The sequence below is a fragment of the Dendrobium catenatum genome, unplaced genomic scaffold (assembly GCF_001605985.2).
Source record: "Dendrobium catenatum unplaced genomic scaffold, ASM160598v2 fragScaff_scaffold_1680, whole genome shotgun sequence".
In the NCBI taxonomy this organism is placed as follows: Eukaryota; Viridiplantae; Streptophyta; class Magnoliopsida; order Asparagales; family Orchidaceae; genus Dendrobium; species Dendrobium catenatum.
In genome coordinates this window covers 1,436,658-1,452,004 of record NW_021320142.1, presented here as the reverse complement: position 1 = coordinate 1,452,004, position 15,347 = coordinate 1,436,658, and the positions used below count along the sequence as shown (strand labels likewise).

At 34.9% G+C, this 15,347-nt stretch overlaps 1 protein-coding gene across 3 annotated transcripts in view; it reads right to left on the bottom strand.

The window, feature by feature from the left end:
* Positions 1 to 2,912: 2,912 nt before the first annotated feature.
* Positions 2,913 to 15,347, bottom strand: part of LOC110106874 (tRNA-dihydrouridine(20/20a) synthase) — a 49,944-nt gene continuing 37,509 nt past the window's right edge. For all 3 annotated transcript variants that reach the window (XM_020836940.2, XM_020836938.2, XM_020836942.2), the window contains 2 exons: positions 7,778 to 7,858; positions 2,913 to 3,270 (listed from right to left, as the gene is read on the bottom strand). In XM_020836940.2, the coding sequence (XP_020692599.1) occupies positions 3,067 to 3,270; positions 7,778 to 7,858 (285 nt within the window). In that variant the 3' untranslated portion in view covers positions 2,913 to 3,066. The remainder of the gene's footprint in view (positions 3,271 to 7,777; positions 7,859 to 15,347) is intronic.

Genomic DNA, 15,347 nt, shown 5'->3' with positions numbered 1-15,347 from the left:
TATATATATATATGAATTGTTGAGTTATATTAGCTCATCATTGTTATACTTACTATTTTTAGGATCTAAGGGGGAAGGGCCACTTGAGTAGTAGTATTAAGATCTAATTTGAGACTATAGAGGTATTTATTTTTTTTTTTCATATAAACATGACTAATTTTTATTGTTTTATTCTGTACCTCAGTCTATATCAACGCACTATAATTGCACATGCATTTTGATGATTAATGAAAAAAAATTGTGAATGGGTTAATTTTCAGTGCACTAGATGTTATTAGCCGTGTTTATTGTTATTTTAAAGTTAAAATTTGGATGAAATTTTTTAATAATTTCCAAAACTTAGATTCTCATCAAATATGTCTATTGCATACCAACATGATAGGACTTATCTTGTCGATGAGTTTTATCAGGTTAGATTGTGATAAGCTTTTTGGTATCAGAGTCACAGTTTTAAAAATTGATCATAAAATAAAGCTATAGCAAAATGATTTATAAGTCTAGTAGGATAATTTTAAGTCTATCTAAGCATTCATTCATGTTTGTTTTCGTGTGTGTGTATGTTTAATTGAGTGTTTTATGTTGTTATGGATCTACGAGTCCCAAATATGATAGATGGATAGAGTGTGAGTCAAAAAGCACACATACATAGTGTTGCTCCTATAGTCAATTATAATATTATTTCGTAGTTTGCCAGTTTGATAGCCCAACTGATGGATGAGGCAATGAGTAAAATTCTTGTTATTCGATATGATGATGAAAACAACCATCTACATATGTTTTTGAAATTGAAACCTCTGATATTTGAGGGTGTTGTTGAGCCCAAATAAGTACAAGATTGGTTGAGAAAGTTAGGTTAAAGAAGACTTTTGATGATATATAATGTCATACTATGAGAAAGGTATCATTGACAATTTTCCTGCTAGATGGAGAGGTTGTAGGCTGGAGGATGGGCCTCCAAGAAGAAAAGTTTCAGGGGAGACTAAATCCCATAATTAGTTGGAAGGAACTTTTTGATGTGTTATGAACCTGATTCATACCACCTTCTATACGCCAGCAGATACACGAGACTTTTCTGAGATTAGTTTAAGGGAGAATGACTGTTATATAATATAAGGTAGAGTTTATTTCTTTATCCAGATAATCTTAAGATTATTCAAGTACTGGAAGATCTTTTGAGACTGTATTATAAACTCTGGTGGTAGTTAGGAAGATTACATTCTTTTGATCAAATTTACTTACAACAATAGCATTTAGTCAAGCATACCCATAACTCCTTATGAAACTTTGTATAGTAGATAATTTAGGACCACTCTGTCTTGGCCAAAAGTTAGTGAAAGGAATATGATTGTGTCATCTTTAGTTGATAACACTACTAAAATAGTTGTTTAATCAGGAATAGATTAAAAGTTATACGTGACAAGTAGAAACATTATTTGTATGCTAAGCACTAAGCTATGAAATTTCAGGTAGGAGACTTTGTATATGTGAAAATCATATTGATAAAAGGCATCAATAGATTTGGCAAAGAAGAAAAGTTGAGTCCAAGTTATGTTGGACTATTTAAAGTTATTGAAAGAATTAAAAAGTCTACCTTTAGGTTATAATTATAAGATTATATATCTTAGATTCATAATATAGTTCATGTGTAACTTTTAAGGAAGTGGGTATCTGATTTTCAATACTATTTATCTACTAAAAAAGTTAAGATACATCCCAATATGAGTTACAGAGAGGAACCAGAGAGAATTCTAGCATATGATGTTAGGAAGCTAAGAAACAAACAAATTCAAATACTTAAAATTCAAATAAGGAATTTAAGATGAAGAGTTGTATCCTAATTATTCTGAGGGTCTGAATTTTAAAATATCAAGGATGATATTACTCTAAGGAGATGAAAGTTGTGACACATCCAGGATTAGAATATGATTCAACCCATTTTTATCTGACTAGATTCAAGATAACCCATTAAATTTATGTATTTGAACTTTTTTGTATGTGTCTCATAATGTTTTATGTGCATGTGAGAGTCTGTATGTATTCTAAAATAGGTCCCAGAGATCTATTTGCATGTTTTAAATATCTAAAAATTTGCCATTAAGGCATCGCAGATCTGCAGAAGTTAGCACCCCGGCACGGAGCTTTCTAAATTTTTGGAAAATTGAACTAGCACAATGACGGTGGGTTTGGCTTCAAAGCACTATAGGCTACCAGAGGGAGCACTGAGGAGCTAGCATAACTAGGTGTCAGAGCGCTTAGCCTGTATTCAATATTTAAATGTCATTTTCTATTAATCTAAACTCATTTCTCACTCAAGTTAGTCGGCTAGACATAGGGAGAGATTTCTAAAGAGAGTCTATTTGGAGTGACTTCAATACTATTGCGATTATCAAACCAGTGCTTAAGGTTCCTCCAATTGAGATAGATGACATTTTATCTATCTTAATTAAAAAAAAAATAAAAGTTTCAAGATTTTCTATTTTAATTCTATGGGCCAAAAAGAGGAATAACTTATGATCTACAAAACTTTCAATGCATAATTGTTAGTATTTTACAGAGAGAATGATTTTGGTAACATACTATATTTTGAAAAATTTTACACAGGTATTTTGAGAATTTTATTATTTTATTTTATTATGAAATAATTAAAAATAATATTATAGTACAATCAATGCTTCATGATAATATTCTTAATAATCTATTATAATTTAGTTATAATCTAAAATAGTACATTTATGCACAATAATACAATTCTGCTTACCATAGTAACATCTAATTACATTCTGAAATGAGTTTATTTATATTTTAATTATTGCAATGTAATGAATTATATACTTAATTGATTGAAATTCATGATTCTGAGAAGTCTTAGGGTGGAAGGACAGTTTTATTCTAAATGCACATTTTGACAAGGCTTTCCTTTAACATGCTCCTCCACTATTATTGCTATCACTTAGAGAATTTGGAAGGACAACGACTACATTTTAGAATGTTAACAGTATTACTTAGCTTTTTCTTTCTTATAAAGTATTTTGAATATGCTTAGCAATGAACATGGGCAAATACTACCTACAAGCAACTCAATAGCGATCCTTGCCTTGTTCCCTCGCCTTCTTCATATGCTAATTGTTCTCCACTTGATCTATATGGAGGAGGCAATATGGCATCGACATCAGCAAACCTCTCATGGTCGCATGGACTATTCACAAGAGTTGAATCTAGAACTTCATCAGGAAGGTTGGGCAATGTTTCCTCCAGAAATGACCTCACAGTCTGCACAAACAAAAACTTCCACCTTAGTTTCTTACAAAATCAAGGCATAAAAGAGAACCTGGAAGAGCAAGAAATGGACAGACAAGTCAACTGTTTTGCCCAGATTACAAGCCAAAAAACTTTATTAGAAATTGATAACATTCGAAAAACAATAACCAAAATTTTAGGCTACTCTGTGAACTCTACAATTTGGAAAATTATTAGGTGCGAACACCGGATGTAGAGATACATCCGAACATTCACTTAAAATTTGACACGTGGAGTGGAGTAAACTTTTTGTATTTATTTTTTACTTTATATATTTAATTTGTTCGCGGAACTTCAAGCAAAGCGCACCAAAAGCATAGGTAAAGCGCAACTGAAACAAAGTAAAAAAGCGCAACAAAAGTGCAATTAAAGTGTACATAAAGAGCAGTCAAAGCGCAGTAAAAAAACGCAATAAATGATCAGTCAAAGCGCAACTAAAGTGCAAGTAAAACGCACAAAAAAAGTAACAAAAGTGTACTGCACGTGTCAAATTTTAAGTGGATGTCCAGACGTATCTTTACATCCGGTGTCCGCACCTAATAATTTTCCCTACAATTTCGTGGCATTTTCTTTGGTGATCCATTTGAAGCAGACCAAACACTTCTCACTGTAAAGAAAAACACTAACAGGCTACAATATCACTGGACTGAGATAATGAAGATGGATCAAATAATCGGAGAACAGGAGAAGCTAGGGTTGCTTGAACCGATCAACCTCTTTTACATTAGTTTTATCATCTGGGTTACCCACCCCCTTTGCTTCTATTGCTGCACAAAAATTTTTAAAAAAGAAATCTACATTTTTATGCCTTTGTTTTTTGTTAGGGGGTTGGGGTGCCGAATTCACATACGTGTGTAATGTGGAGTGGGTTTTTCATATGAGATTGATATTTAAATTTTCAACTGCTTAGTTGCCTCTTAATTTATATAGAAAGCTCGGTGAGCTTTGAGCTGGAAATTTTGCATCACCAAAGTTTGCTTATGCATAAAGATTGGGTGTATATATATATACACGCATACAAATAATCATGTAGAAAAAGCTATCATTTAAAAGCCAGAAGGGTTCAGACACATTCAGAAAGACAAACCTATTGAAATTAGCATCATCTTTAGTAAAAATTGAGGCCCAGTAATTAGATTGGTCGAAATCTGCAATACATATGGCCGCTTGATTGCTCAAGTGGTTGAGGATTTCACTCTCCTTCTGAAGGGCGTAGGGTCAAAGTCATATTGCTTGGCAACTTTTTAATCAACATTCCAAAAAAAATTCTCAATACGTATTTCCTTACCTTAATTACAATTTTTTATTTCAGATAAACTGAATTTTACTCCTAAGGCTTCATTTGGGACAGCTTTTTTACTGCTTCCTAAAATAACTTTCTAGTACTAAGATTTCTAGTTCAAAAAATTTTTATATTTAAAAACTGCTTAAGAAAACAATAAGAAAGCCGCCATAAACGAAGCTTAAAATTAAAAGGAAAGAAAATGGGGCAATTAGTTTTCTTAAACATATGTGATTTTAGAAATATGTTTTCAATTATTGCTTGAATAAGTTGTTTTTCATTGCTTCAATTTTTTTTTTAACTGATGTTTCATGACTCTATGAATCTTGCAAAATCTGTTTGAATTACTTGTGTTTTGAAAAAGTTTTTATTATTGAAAATGATTAATTTTACGTGAATACTTTTATAACTTTAAGTTTCCTTTCACTTGATATTCTTTCATGTTTATCTAAGCACAAAAATGTCCAACATTGAGCGCTTAATGCCATTGATTTTTTTTTTTTTTTAAAGAAAATTCCATTAGATAAAAGAGGCATTACAGCACAAGCCCAAAATAGAGGCCACATATAAGAGAAATATAGTGAGAGGACAAAAAAATTAGTGTCCAGCCAAACAACCTGAGCAAGACAATGAAAAGGAAAAATCCCAACGCAACTGGGCTCAGACCGCCACCTTGTTGTTAGGCTTGGGCCAATTAAAGAGGAAACAGAGGCAATCACGTAGATTCCAAACACATCAGGTTCACCAAAGTAAAAGTCCAAAAATTCTGGTAAGGAAAAGGACCACCAAGGTTGCAAACCAAGCCATGGCCATCCGCGGGGCATGCAGGGATACTGCCTCATCATAGTTCAAAGCCAATTCCAAAACCACAATAGAGCAGGTAAAGAAAGCAACCGAGTCATAGCTCACTAAAACCAAGCCAAAACAAGCCGCATCAGAACATCCCAACCCAAAAAACCGAGGCAGCACAAGAGAAATAAAAAATAGCCAGCCCTGCAAATGAAAACAAAAAGAGAAAGAAAATTCTTATCTCTTAGATTTGCATCGACGCCGTTTGCCACTACGAGAGAAAGGGGGTTCCAAAGCACCAGACACCTCCAAACCATACTAACTCCTATATGGCACCAACATCAACCCCCCCCCCCCCCCCCCCCACCCCCCCCCCCCCCCCCCCCCAAGTCATCCTCCAGATCACACGAAGAGTCATGAGAATCATCCAATCAATCAATTTGCCTCAAACAGAACTCCCCTGATCTCAACAAAATTTGTTACTTAAGAACATTTGGCAAAATTTGCTCGACAGGAACATCAACCAAATAATCACAAACAACACTCCCCCCAATAGAGGGATGTCTGACCTGAGCACCATGATCCAAATGACCAACACCATAAACCTCCTCCACTCCAGGAGTCAAAGCAACACGACAATCCTCAAACACACTATCTTTAATCAAATTAACATCCGCTGACTCAAGGAAAGCTACATTAGAAGAAACCAAATTATCAAAATTAAGGCAATCAACATCACCCTCAACCAATGTAGCCATATTTTCTTGCTCCCCAACATTAATTATAGAAGGATCACCCCCATCAGCAAGAGATACATCACCAACACAATGATTCACCCCAACAAAAGGCAGAATATCACCAGCATTTTGTGAAGTATGAGCACCTACCGAAGGTCCCTCCACCACAGGAGGGCAAACATCTCTTACATGACTCAAAGATTTATAATGGGAGCAATACGGGGGAAATTCTTCGATCTCCATGGTATCCCACAGAATCATAGCCAAGCCACACTTGATTTTAGAATAACATTCAGTAATATCTAACTCAACAAGTATACAAGCAACCGAAGGTCTAGTGCCGCTAATAGTAGCATTATCAATACGCAATGGTCTACCAAACAAAGATCCTGACCCATGCAAAATGCGTAGGGGAAAAGAGCGAGCAGAGGTAGGGAAACACCCAAATGGGAATAACATGAGATTCAACATTCACATCAAAGTGAGGAGAACACTTGAAAAGCTTCATATAACAGTTGTTGACAAAATAGGAATGATGGGAGAACACCCAGCAATAATCCAAATCATTTCTCAATTTAATCAAAATATTCTTAGGGTTCAACAAAGTAACAGAAAATTCACCAATCAATTTCAGATTCAGAAAAAATTTATGAATGGAATCGAGCGAGGGATAACGAGCAGGGAACTTCCAAACTAGAGCAAACTCAAACGGAGCAACAAGATAACTCATTTCATCTTCTGAAATCAACAAAGCAGGAAAACCATGGTGAGAAGAAGGATTGAATAGAGGAAACGTCGGAGAAGCCGCTCACCAGATAAAACCTCACGAAAAGACCGCGATTTGTGTTTTACATCCAAAAAATCGGGGTCACTCAAGCGATGAGCAGCCATGACGGCTTTTAGGAAGAAAAATGAGAGAAAAAACATTATAATAACAACATTATTTAACTTTTATATGTATGATAATGCCAAATTGACAAGCACGTGCTTCATGAGATTTGTAGAATTGTTTTGAATTAGGCTCTTGTGTAGGTTTTCGCTGATTAGTTCAAAATGGTTAAGAATGCTTTTTGCCAAACAATGCCTTAGTGTTTGGCAAATGATTTCATTTTTTAAATAACCAGCAAAATAATTAAGATGAACAATTAGAATGAAATCGTACTTTTCCCACCTTTTCCTTTGGCTCTTTCTACTTATTTTCCTCAGGTTAATCGAAAATGATTATAGACCTTTTTTTTCATGCAATGCCCTATTAGATAGGATTCATTTTTCAACTAATCTAAGTAGAAGAAATGAATATGGATGATTATTCTCTATCAATCTATGTATAAGAACTCCTCTGGTTAAAATTTGTTGAGCAATCAGTGAATCTGGAAAATTACGTAGTGCTCTTTGCCGAGGAAATGAAGCTAAATATTTAGTAGAGATGGGCCCATCAAATCCATAACTACCAACACTATAGATTTTTGTACGGAAGGGCAGACAAGCAACACAGTATTGAAGGAGCAAATAAGTAAGAGATTATAGAATTCCTTGGAGAGTATTAGCTAGATAAGACATGAGTTTTTTTTTTCTACTAAACAGAAAATAGGCCTTGAAAAGGCCCAAAAAAACACGAGATGTTCAAGCGCAAGGTGTGAAGAGAAGTTGTGAAGGGGTTCTTTTTACATACCTTGCAATGCCTTAATGCAGCATCAGCCGCGCGTTTCCACCGACTATTCCCAGGTTCTGAATGAAAAAGATTTAGCAGAGGCTGCCATAAAATAAGACAGCATGTTAAACAAAAGTTTATTAAAGCATACAGAAGCAATAATAAATAAGAAACCTAGAGATGTGAACTAAATTTCCATCAATTTGTTACAAATACTTAGTATTATCGAACTAATTGATGACTTCCACTTAAGAACTCCTACATTGATGCAGGACAACTTGAGGTTGGACTTCCTAATAAAACTAATATGATGCGTCATATATACTCACGCAAATAAAAATTAAGGATTCGCATAACGCAAGTTATTTATCAATTCAAAAAATTATTTAGAAAAAAACTAAGACAAGATAAGTCATTAAGCCTGGTTGACAATAAATTGATTGTCAATATCTATGAAACTCAGCAATTATTTTCAAACAAATAAAATCAATGAGCATATTAATTAATTTGCACAAGATCAAATATCCAACATATCACTTTTTTGACCAAAATAAATAGCACTAGTAACTAAACAAGTCAAGAAAGAAAATAGAAAAATATGCAAGGAACAACATTACAAAATCAAGTCACGAACTTGTTGAGAAAGTTGCTACTTAGTTTTACATGATTTACATTCTTGCAACTTGTATATTTTGATGATTCCAAATATTATTGTTTTTTATTATTATTTTCTCCTAACATATTTTAGAAGATTTATTTTTGGCTCTTGTGTGTACTAACTTTTCAAGAAAATCATACTCCAAATTATTGAAGACTTCAAATCAAGATCTACTTAAAATTTTTTGTAAAACTGGAGTTTGTATTTTTCATTTTATTTGAGTCTGAGAGTGTGTGATTGTAAATTGAGCAACTTAGCACACACACACCAGGGCAGAGTTAAAATTCATAATTTTTAAAACTGATCGTAGAATACGAACCATGTTCGTACGGGACGATCCGGTCAGTTAACTCCCGAACGAGCAAAAGAACGAACATAGACGATTAAAATTTTTTTCTAAGTACTATTCGTCCAGATGATGTTTTTCGTTCATCCCAAGACGATGGGCTCTGGATGCGTTCGTTCAAACGATATTTATCATTCGTTCTAGCACGATGTTCTCTGGATGAGTTTGTCCAGACGAAATTTATAGTTCGTCCTAAGACGATGAGCTCTGTATACACCAAAATGAATCATTCGTCCAGACGATGTTTTTCGTTCGACCCAGGATGATGGGCTCTGGACGCATTCGTTCGAACGATATTTATCGTACATCCCAGGATGGTGCTCTCTGGATGGGTTCGCCCGGACAATAATAATCGTTCGTCCCAGGAAGATGGACTCTGGATTGGTCAAAATGAACTATTCGTCCAGACGATAATTATGATTCGTCCCAGGACGAGGTTCTCTGTTCTGGAAACTTCATATTCGTCCTTCTTTTTCGTACCAACGAACTTTGAGAAAAACCATTCGTACCAGACGAACCATGTTCGTACGGGATGATGATCGGGTACGAAGGCTGTTCGTACCAGTTCACATTAAGTTTGTATATAACAGTTTTTACATTGTTCGTACGTATGAAATTAGATCGTACGGGACAATCATGATCGGTCAGAAATTGAAAAATGTAATTGTGGGATGGTTTTTCATGTCTTTCTTATAAAGGTCCACTTAAGACTGTAATGCAATCTTTTTGACACTTTGGTCTTCGTGCATACTAAAGAAGATTGAAGGAGAGAGTGAAAGAGAGTTCTTACTACTGGAGCGTGAAGGGTTCACTTGATTACTCAAAGGTAAGGATCTCTATTTGTAATTTGTGATTACTTCACTCTTTTCTCTTGTCCTTCTAGATTTTTCATGAGAAGATCTTTCAAGAAGATCCAAATTCTCTACCGACACTCGAAGAGTGTGAAGAGCCGAAGGTTCTCTGCCGACACTCGAGGAGTGTGAACAACCGAAAGTTCTCTGCCTACACTTGGAGGGTGTAAAAGGACGAAGATTCTCTGCCTACACTTGGAGGGTGTAAAAGGATGACAGTTCTCTGCCGCACCGGGTAGTGGTGGAAGAGAGTTCTCGTGAAGGCTTCTCCGCCTTGCTGTGGGGGCAAAAGGAGAGACATTTGTGGTAATAGTGCAATACCTGAAGTGGGAGACTTCAGGAAGTGGATGTAGGTCGTGTTTGACCGAACCACTATAAATCTTGTGTCTTTTATTTTTTGCTATTTTTTTATTTCTGATTTTTTGTGTTAATCTGTGGTTGAAAAATAGTTTCTAAAAATTCACTAAATCTTAAATCGGTTTAAGAGGAAATTTTTAAATTACCAATTCACCCCCTTCTTGGTTAGCCATTAGGACATAAGCTTAGGTCTAACAATCTAATTCATATTTAACAAGTTTCAATAGAACTGGCACAAGGATATGACTTCTTCCAAAATCAAATAATCGCACTACTGCAGCACTTGAAAGAATCACAAATTTAGTTTTCACTTATAAAATTAAAAACTAGATGAAAAATCCTATTCAATTCAAAAATTTTGAATTATATTCTCAAATCACTATTTATAGACTCCTCATAATCAAAACTAATAGAAAAATTGATAAAGGGTTAATAGCAATTTATGTTTAAACTAATCACCATTTATTTAAAAGTCCCCAAAAACAACCTTGTAATGGCAAGCCTGAACCAGTTCAGTAGAACCAATTTCTTTTTTCAAGCATGGTCGGACTAATTGAGCATGGCCAAGGATGGACATGACTCCCATGAAGATGGGGGCTTTGAGGCTTCGATTGGAGGCAGAGCCGGACAAAACCAAGTGTGAGATTCCGAGAGGAAGAAGATGTTTACACAGTTTCATGGCTTCGATCACAGGAGTCAAGGAGAAGTTCGTGTGTTTGACAGGTATGAAGAAAAAGTGTGGTTCGTTGCTGCAAATGAAGGAGAAGGTCAAAGGAGTAGTTAACAAACGGTTGTGTCTACTTTCAATAAAGTCGAAGGCAAAGGAGAGAGTTTGTATGCGGTTGCTATTTGTCGAAGGTGAAGGACAAGAATTTCATGAAGGTTTGATGTTTGATGTCGGAGCAAGAGAAGAAGTTATAATCTAGGCAATTGCTATTCGATAAAGAAGTAGAATAAGAGTTTGCTTGTCAGAGTAGTGCGTCTTTGAGCAACCTATTTTTGCTGAAATTAAAATAAGAAACGTAGTGTTGTATAATTTGATTTGATAAAGTCAGAAATAAAGAGACATATAGAGCAAGAGATATAGAGTAAGTAAATTTCTATTTGAGACAGAACTATGATTTGATTTGATTTCATTAGTTTGTGCAATTGTACTCAGCAGGGAAGAAGAAAAGAAAATATCGATTTGTGCAATCTTGACTCGACGAAAAGGAAGAAAGTAAAGTTGCCAAAGAAAATTATTTAAATACAATTTCAATTTTTATAAAATACAATATAAAGGCAATTAAAAATATAAATTAATAATCAGATGTGTTTGATGTTTTTATTGACAACATTCAATGTGTTCATCATTATCATTGACGGTGTTCGATGTGTTCGACTAAACCCTTACTCCCGTTTATAATGAATGGTAGCATGAAATAAACACATCGTACATAAGTAGCTTTAATCTTTTCATTGATAATTGATTCTAGCTGTGGAGTCATCACTAGCTCAGATGTACTTGCAACATTTTGATGAGTTTGCAGGTGAACAAGTCGATCAGCCTCATTTCCCCCTTCATTTGTAATTTGTACTCCAAACACTTGCGTTATTGGGTTGGTTGGCATATTAACAGGAATAATACTCGATATTTGTTGATTAACTAGTTTCTTCAATGTTTGATGCCTATTTTGCATTAACTGCATCATTGCAGCCGTCTGTGCCATCATTTCAGTCATCTTGCTATTCAGTTCCAATATCACCTTATCTTTTTCCTTCATCTGGAGTTTCATACGCCTTTGTACTTGTGCTAATGTCTCAGCAAGCACTTCTTCTTCTTGATCATCATTTTGTTCATCGTCTGATGTGACATATTCTTCTTCTAACTGCTCGTATCGAGCGTGGTCTTCTATTTTACATCAGTCTTCTTCATAGTTAGAACTTCAGGGTGTGAGAGCCTCTCGAAGACTGAGGTCCTGTTTTGTTGAACTGCTTTAGCAGTAGCAATTCTAGCGGCTCGTGATTTGTGCTTGTGGCACGAAATAAACACGTCTTACATAAGTATCAGTAGAATCAGACCTCGCAACATGGCCTTGAACAGTTATGCCGTAAATAGGTACGACAGCAGCCTTTGCAGTAGTTGCAGAAAACTCTAAGCTACCAAATCAAATGGTGGCTTCAGACTCTCCAGTGTTGATGATGGCATTGGCTAGTTGAATGCTACCACCTCATCCTAGTTGGACAGTAAAGAGAGTATTATGTAGTTCCATTTTTGCATAAATGGAAGGAAATGATTAGTAATAAAAAATTGATACATTACCCCACACTTTCAAAGTGCAGTGACTATACAGAATAAAATAATATATACTGTAAGTTATATTTGATTTCATATTTTCAAACTCTTAACTTTAATGAATTTATTTGAATTTTAATAATTTTATTGTTATTATATTTATATATAACTAGCCAAAAGATGGAAAGAAAAACCAATCACCAGCGGAGACGCTAAAAATCTATGGACTCCAAAAATTCCATATGTGAGTTCTCCGTCCTCACCGCGCCATATCTCTTTTCTTTATTTGTTTGTGTAATTGACGGCAGAGAGTTTTAACGAGCTTAGTTTCCAGGTGACTTTTCAGAAGGCAGATTGGGTTTACATAAGACACTACCTGAAAATTTCTCCCTCATCTTGTGAGAACTTTTTGATATGAGTTCTGGTTTCCTATAGACGCAAACCCCTATAGTTAATTACCCCTTCCGATAACTAGAGAGAACTTTCGATTAAGGCTAGTCATTAAAGAGATCATATAGGTTATAAATCCAACATATAATAGCAATAGTTTTAGGGTTTACATTTGATTTTATGATTTGGAATTTATCACCATAAACTTAAAACTGATGGGGGAGGGGAATGAAGACAAGCCAGATCAAGATCCCATGGTTACATCATCTCGGGCTGTTATGTTCCCTGGTCTACTTAATCAGAGGTACTCAACCCAACCTGACAGAAGATACCTTATCAGCAGTCATGGGTTGTTTCATCCAAGAATACCTAATAGACCTAGATTGGTGTTTTTCTAAGGGGATAGATTTGAACCCACCATAGCTGACAATGGGCTTTTTTCCCATCGAATATACCCTATGATTTATACTCAAGGGTTTGAAGCCATTAGGAAACATACAGGCTATGGCCGTGATCGTAATATAATGGTGTCATTTTGCGACAAAACCACCTAATCAAACTTTTCGTTCATGCTACCATTCACTTATAAGGGGGAATAAGCGATTTATAGTGCACACTGTCCGACTACCGTTCCCGCCTCGTTAAATTGGATTGCTACTTCATGATGCGAATTGAATTGCTACTACGTCCGACTTTTCGTTCCCGACTCGTTAAATTGGATATTTGGGCCGAGTCGTGACAAAATTGGTATTAGAGTCCAAAATAAAAGATATAAATCATATTGAAAGAGTCGTTATGATGAATATTAACAATTTAAAATGAACTATTTTATTGCAAACATAAACAAAAATGATTCTGAAGAAGATGAGGAAGTGGAAAGGCCAGTGCCTAATGTTAATGTTAATGTTAACCCTGATGCACTGATGCAAAAGATGACAGCTATGACTCAATTGATTCAAGACTCAAGGAATAAAACATCATGAAGTAGTAGTGGTGGCTGAATGCCTATGGATAAATATCTAAAACTGTTTCAAGATATGAGACCACCATTATTTAAGGGAGTAGAGGGACCAATTAAAGTTGAAAACTCGTCACTAAGGATTGAAAAGATTTTAGAAGGAATGTTCTGTCCAGATGAAAAGAAAGTTTGTTTAGCAACATTTGTACCTGATGAAAAATTTGAAAGGTGGTGGAGAGGTGTATATCAAGACAAATTTGAAGGAATTCCTAACAAGCAAATTAAGTGGGATGATTTTACTCAAATGTTCAGAGACTAGTTTGTGCCTCTTTCTGCAAGAAGACAAATGCATGATAAGTTTATGAGATTGGTGCAGGGAGATAGATCGGTTATGCGTATGAGGCTGAATTTACAATATTATCCAGATATGCTCCTCAATTAATACATATTGCAAAAGAAAAGTGTCATCGATTCTTATCTAGATTAAAAGATACAATTAGACAACATATTGTTCCATTGGAAACTGAAGATTATCTAATATTGGTGGAAAGAGCTAGAATGGTAGAAAAGGACATGTAATATACTCAGAGGAGATGTGACTTTCAGAAGAGAAAAAGTGGTGAGGTTGCGGGTGCCTTTCAAGAGTCAAATCATAAATTCCTTCCACAATCTGGGAAGTTTAATTGGAAGAAGACAAAGTTCAATAGTAGTGATAGTCAAATGAGCACTAGCAGTTTCAACAAATGTGGAAAGCATCACAAAGGAGAATGTTATCTGGTACAAACATTTGTTTCTGGTGTAATCAACCAGGCCACATAGCCAAGAGCTATCCTACTTTGGGACAAAGACTAGCAGGAGAGTCAAGGATAAACACTATATCTTAGAGAAATGTTGGAAGACCAAGAATGATAGAATCAGCCACTTTTACTCCAAATCTAAGTCAAGGCCGACAGAATACTCAACCTAGAGTATATACACTGCCCAAAAGAATGCTAAGGATTCACCTAAAGTGATTACATGTAATAATCATATAAAATGAATAAATGCATATTATGAAAATATTGTTACAGGAATGATGTATTTTTATGTTAATTTTCTATAAATATTTTATAGGTATGGTAACGATTCAAGAAAAAGTCTATGGAGATTCTTTTTAATACAAGAACTTCACACTCCTTCATTCAGAGGTATTTGTTAACTCAGTTGGGATTAATGTTCATGAAATGAATGCGATTTTAGAAGTTTTAATGTCAGATGGATCAATTATGAATGTTAATAGTGTATGTCATGTGACTTTCAAAATAAATGAAAAGGAGTTTGACGTAACAATGAATGTGTTACTATTGCAAGAGCTTGACATGATATTGGGAATGGATTGGCTATCAAATTATTTTGTGATTATTGGTTGCAATAGGAAAATTGTCAATTTTAATTTTCCGCGAGAAAGAGAATTGAAACTATATAGAGAGAGGAATTTCTTCAATGATAATCACTTATATGAAAGCATGCAAATTTGTATCCAAAGGGTGTCAATATTTTCCTGATCAAGTAAATGATACAAGTTAAAGAATTGAGAGCTATACCTGTAATCAAATAATACCCAGATGTATTTTTGGATGATTTACCAGGATTATCACCACAAAGAAAGATTTCACTATTGAATTAATATCGGGTTACAAACCAGTGGTAAGGGCACCATATAGAATGACAGTCAATGAGTTACGGGAGCTAAAAAGTCAATTACATGAATTGCTAG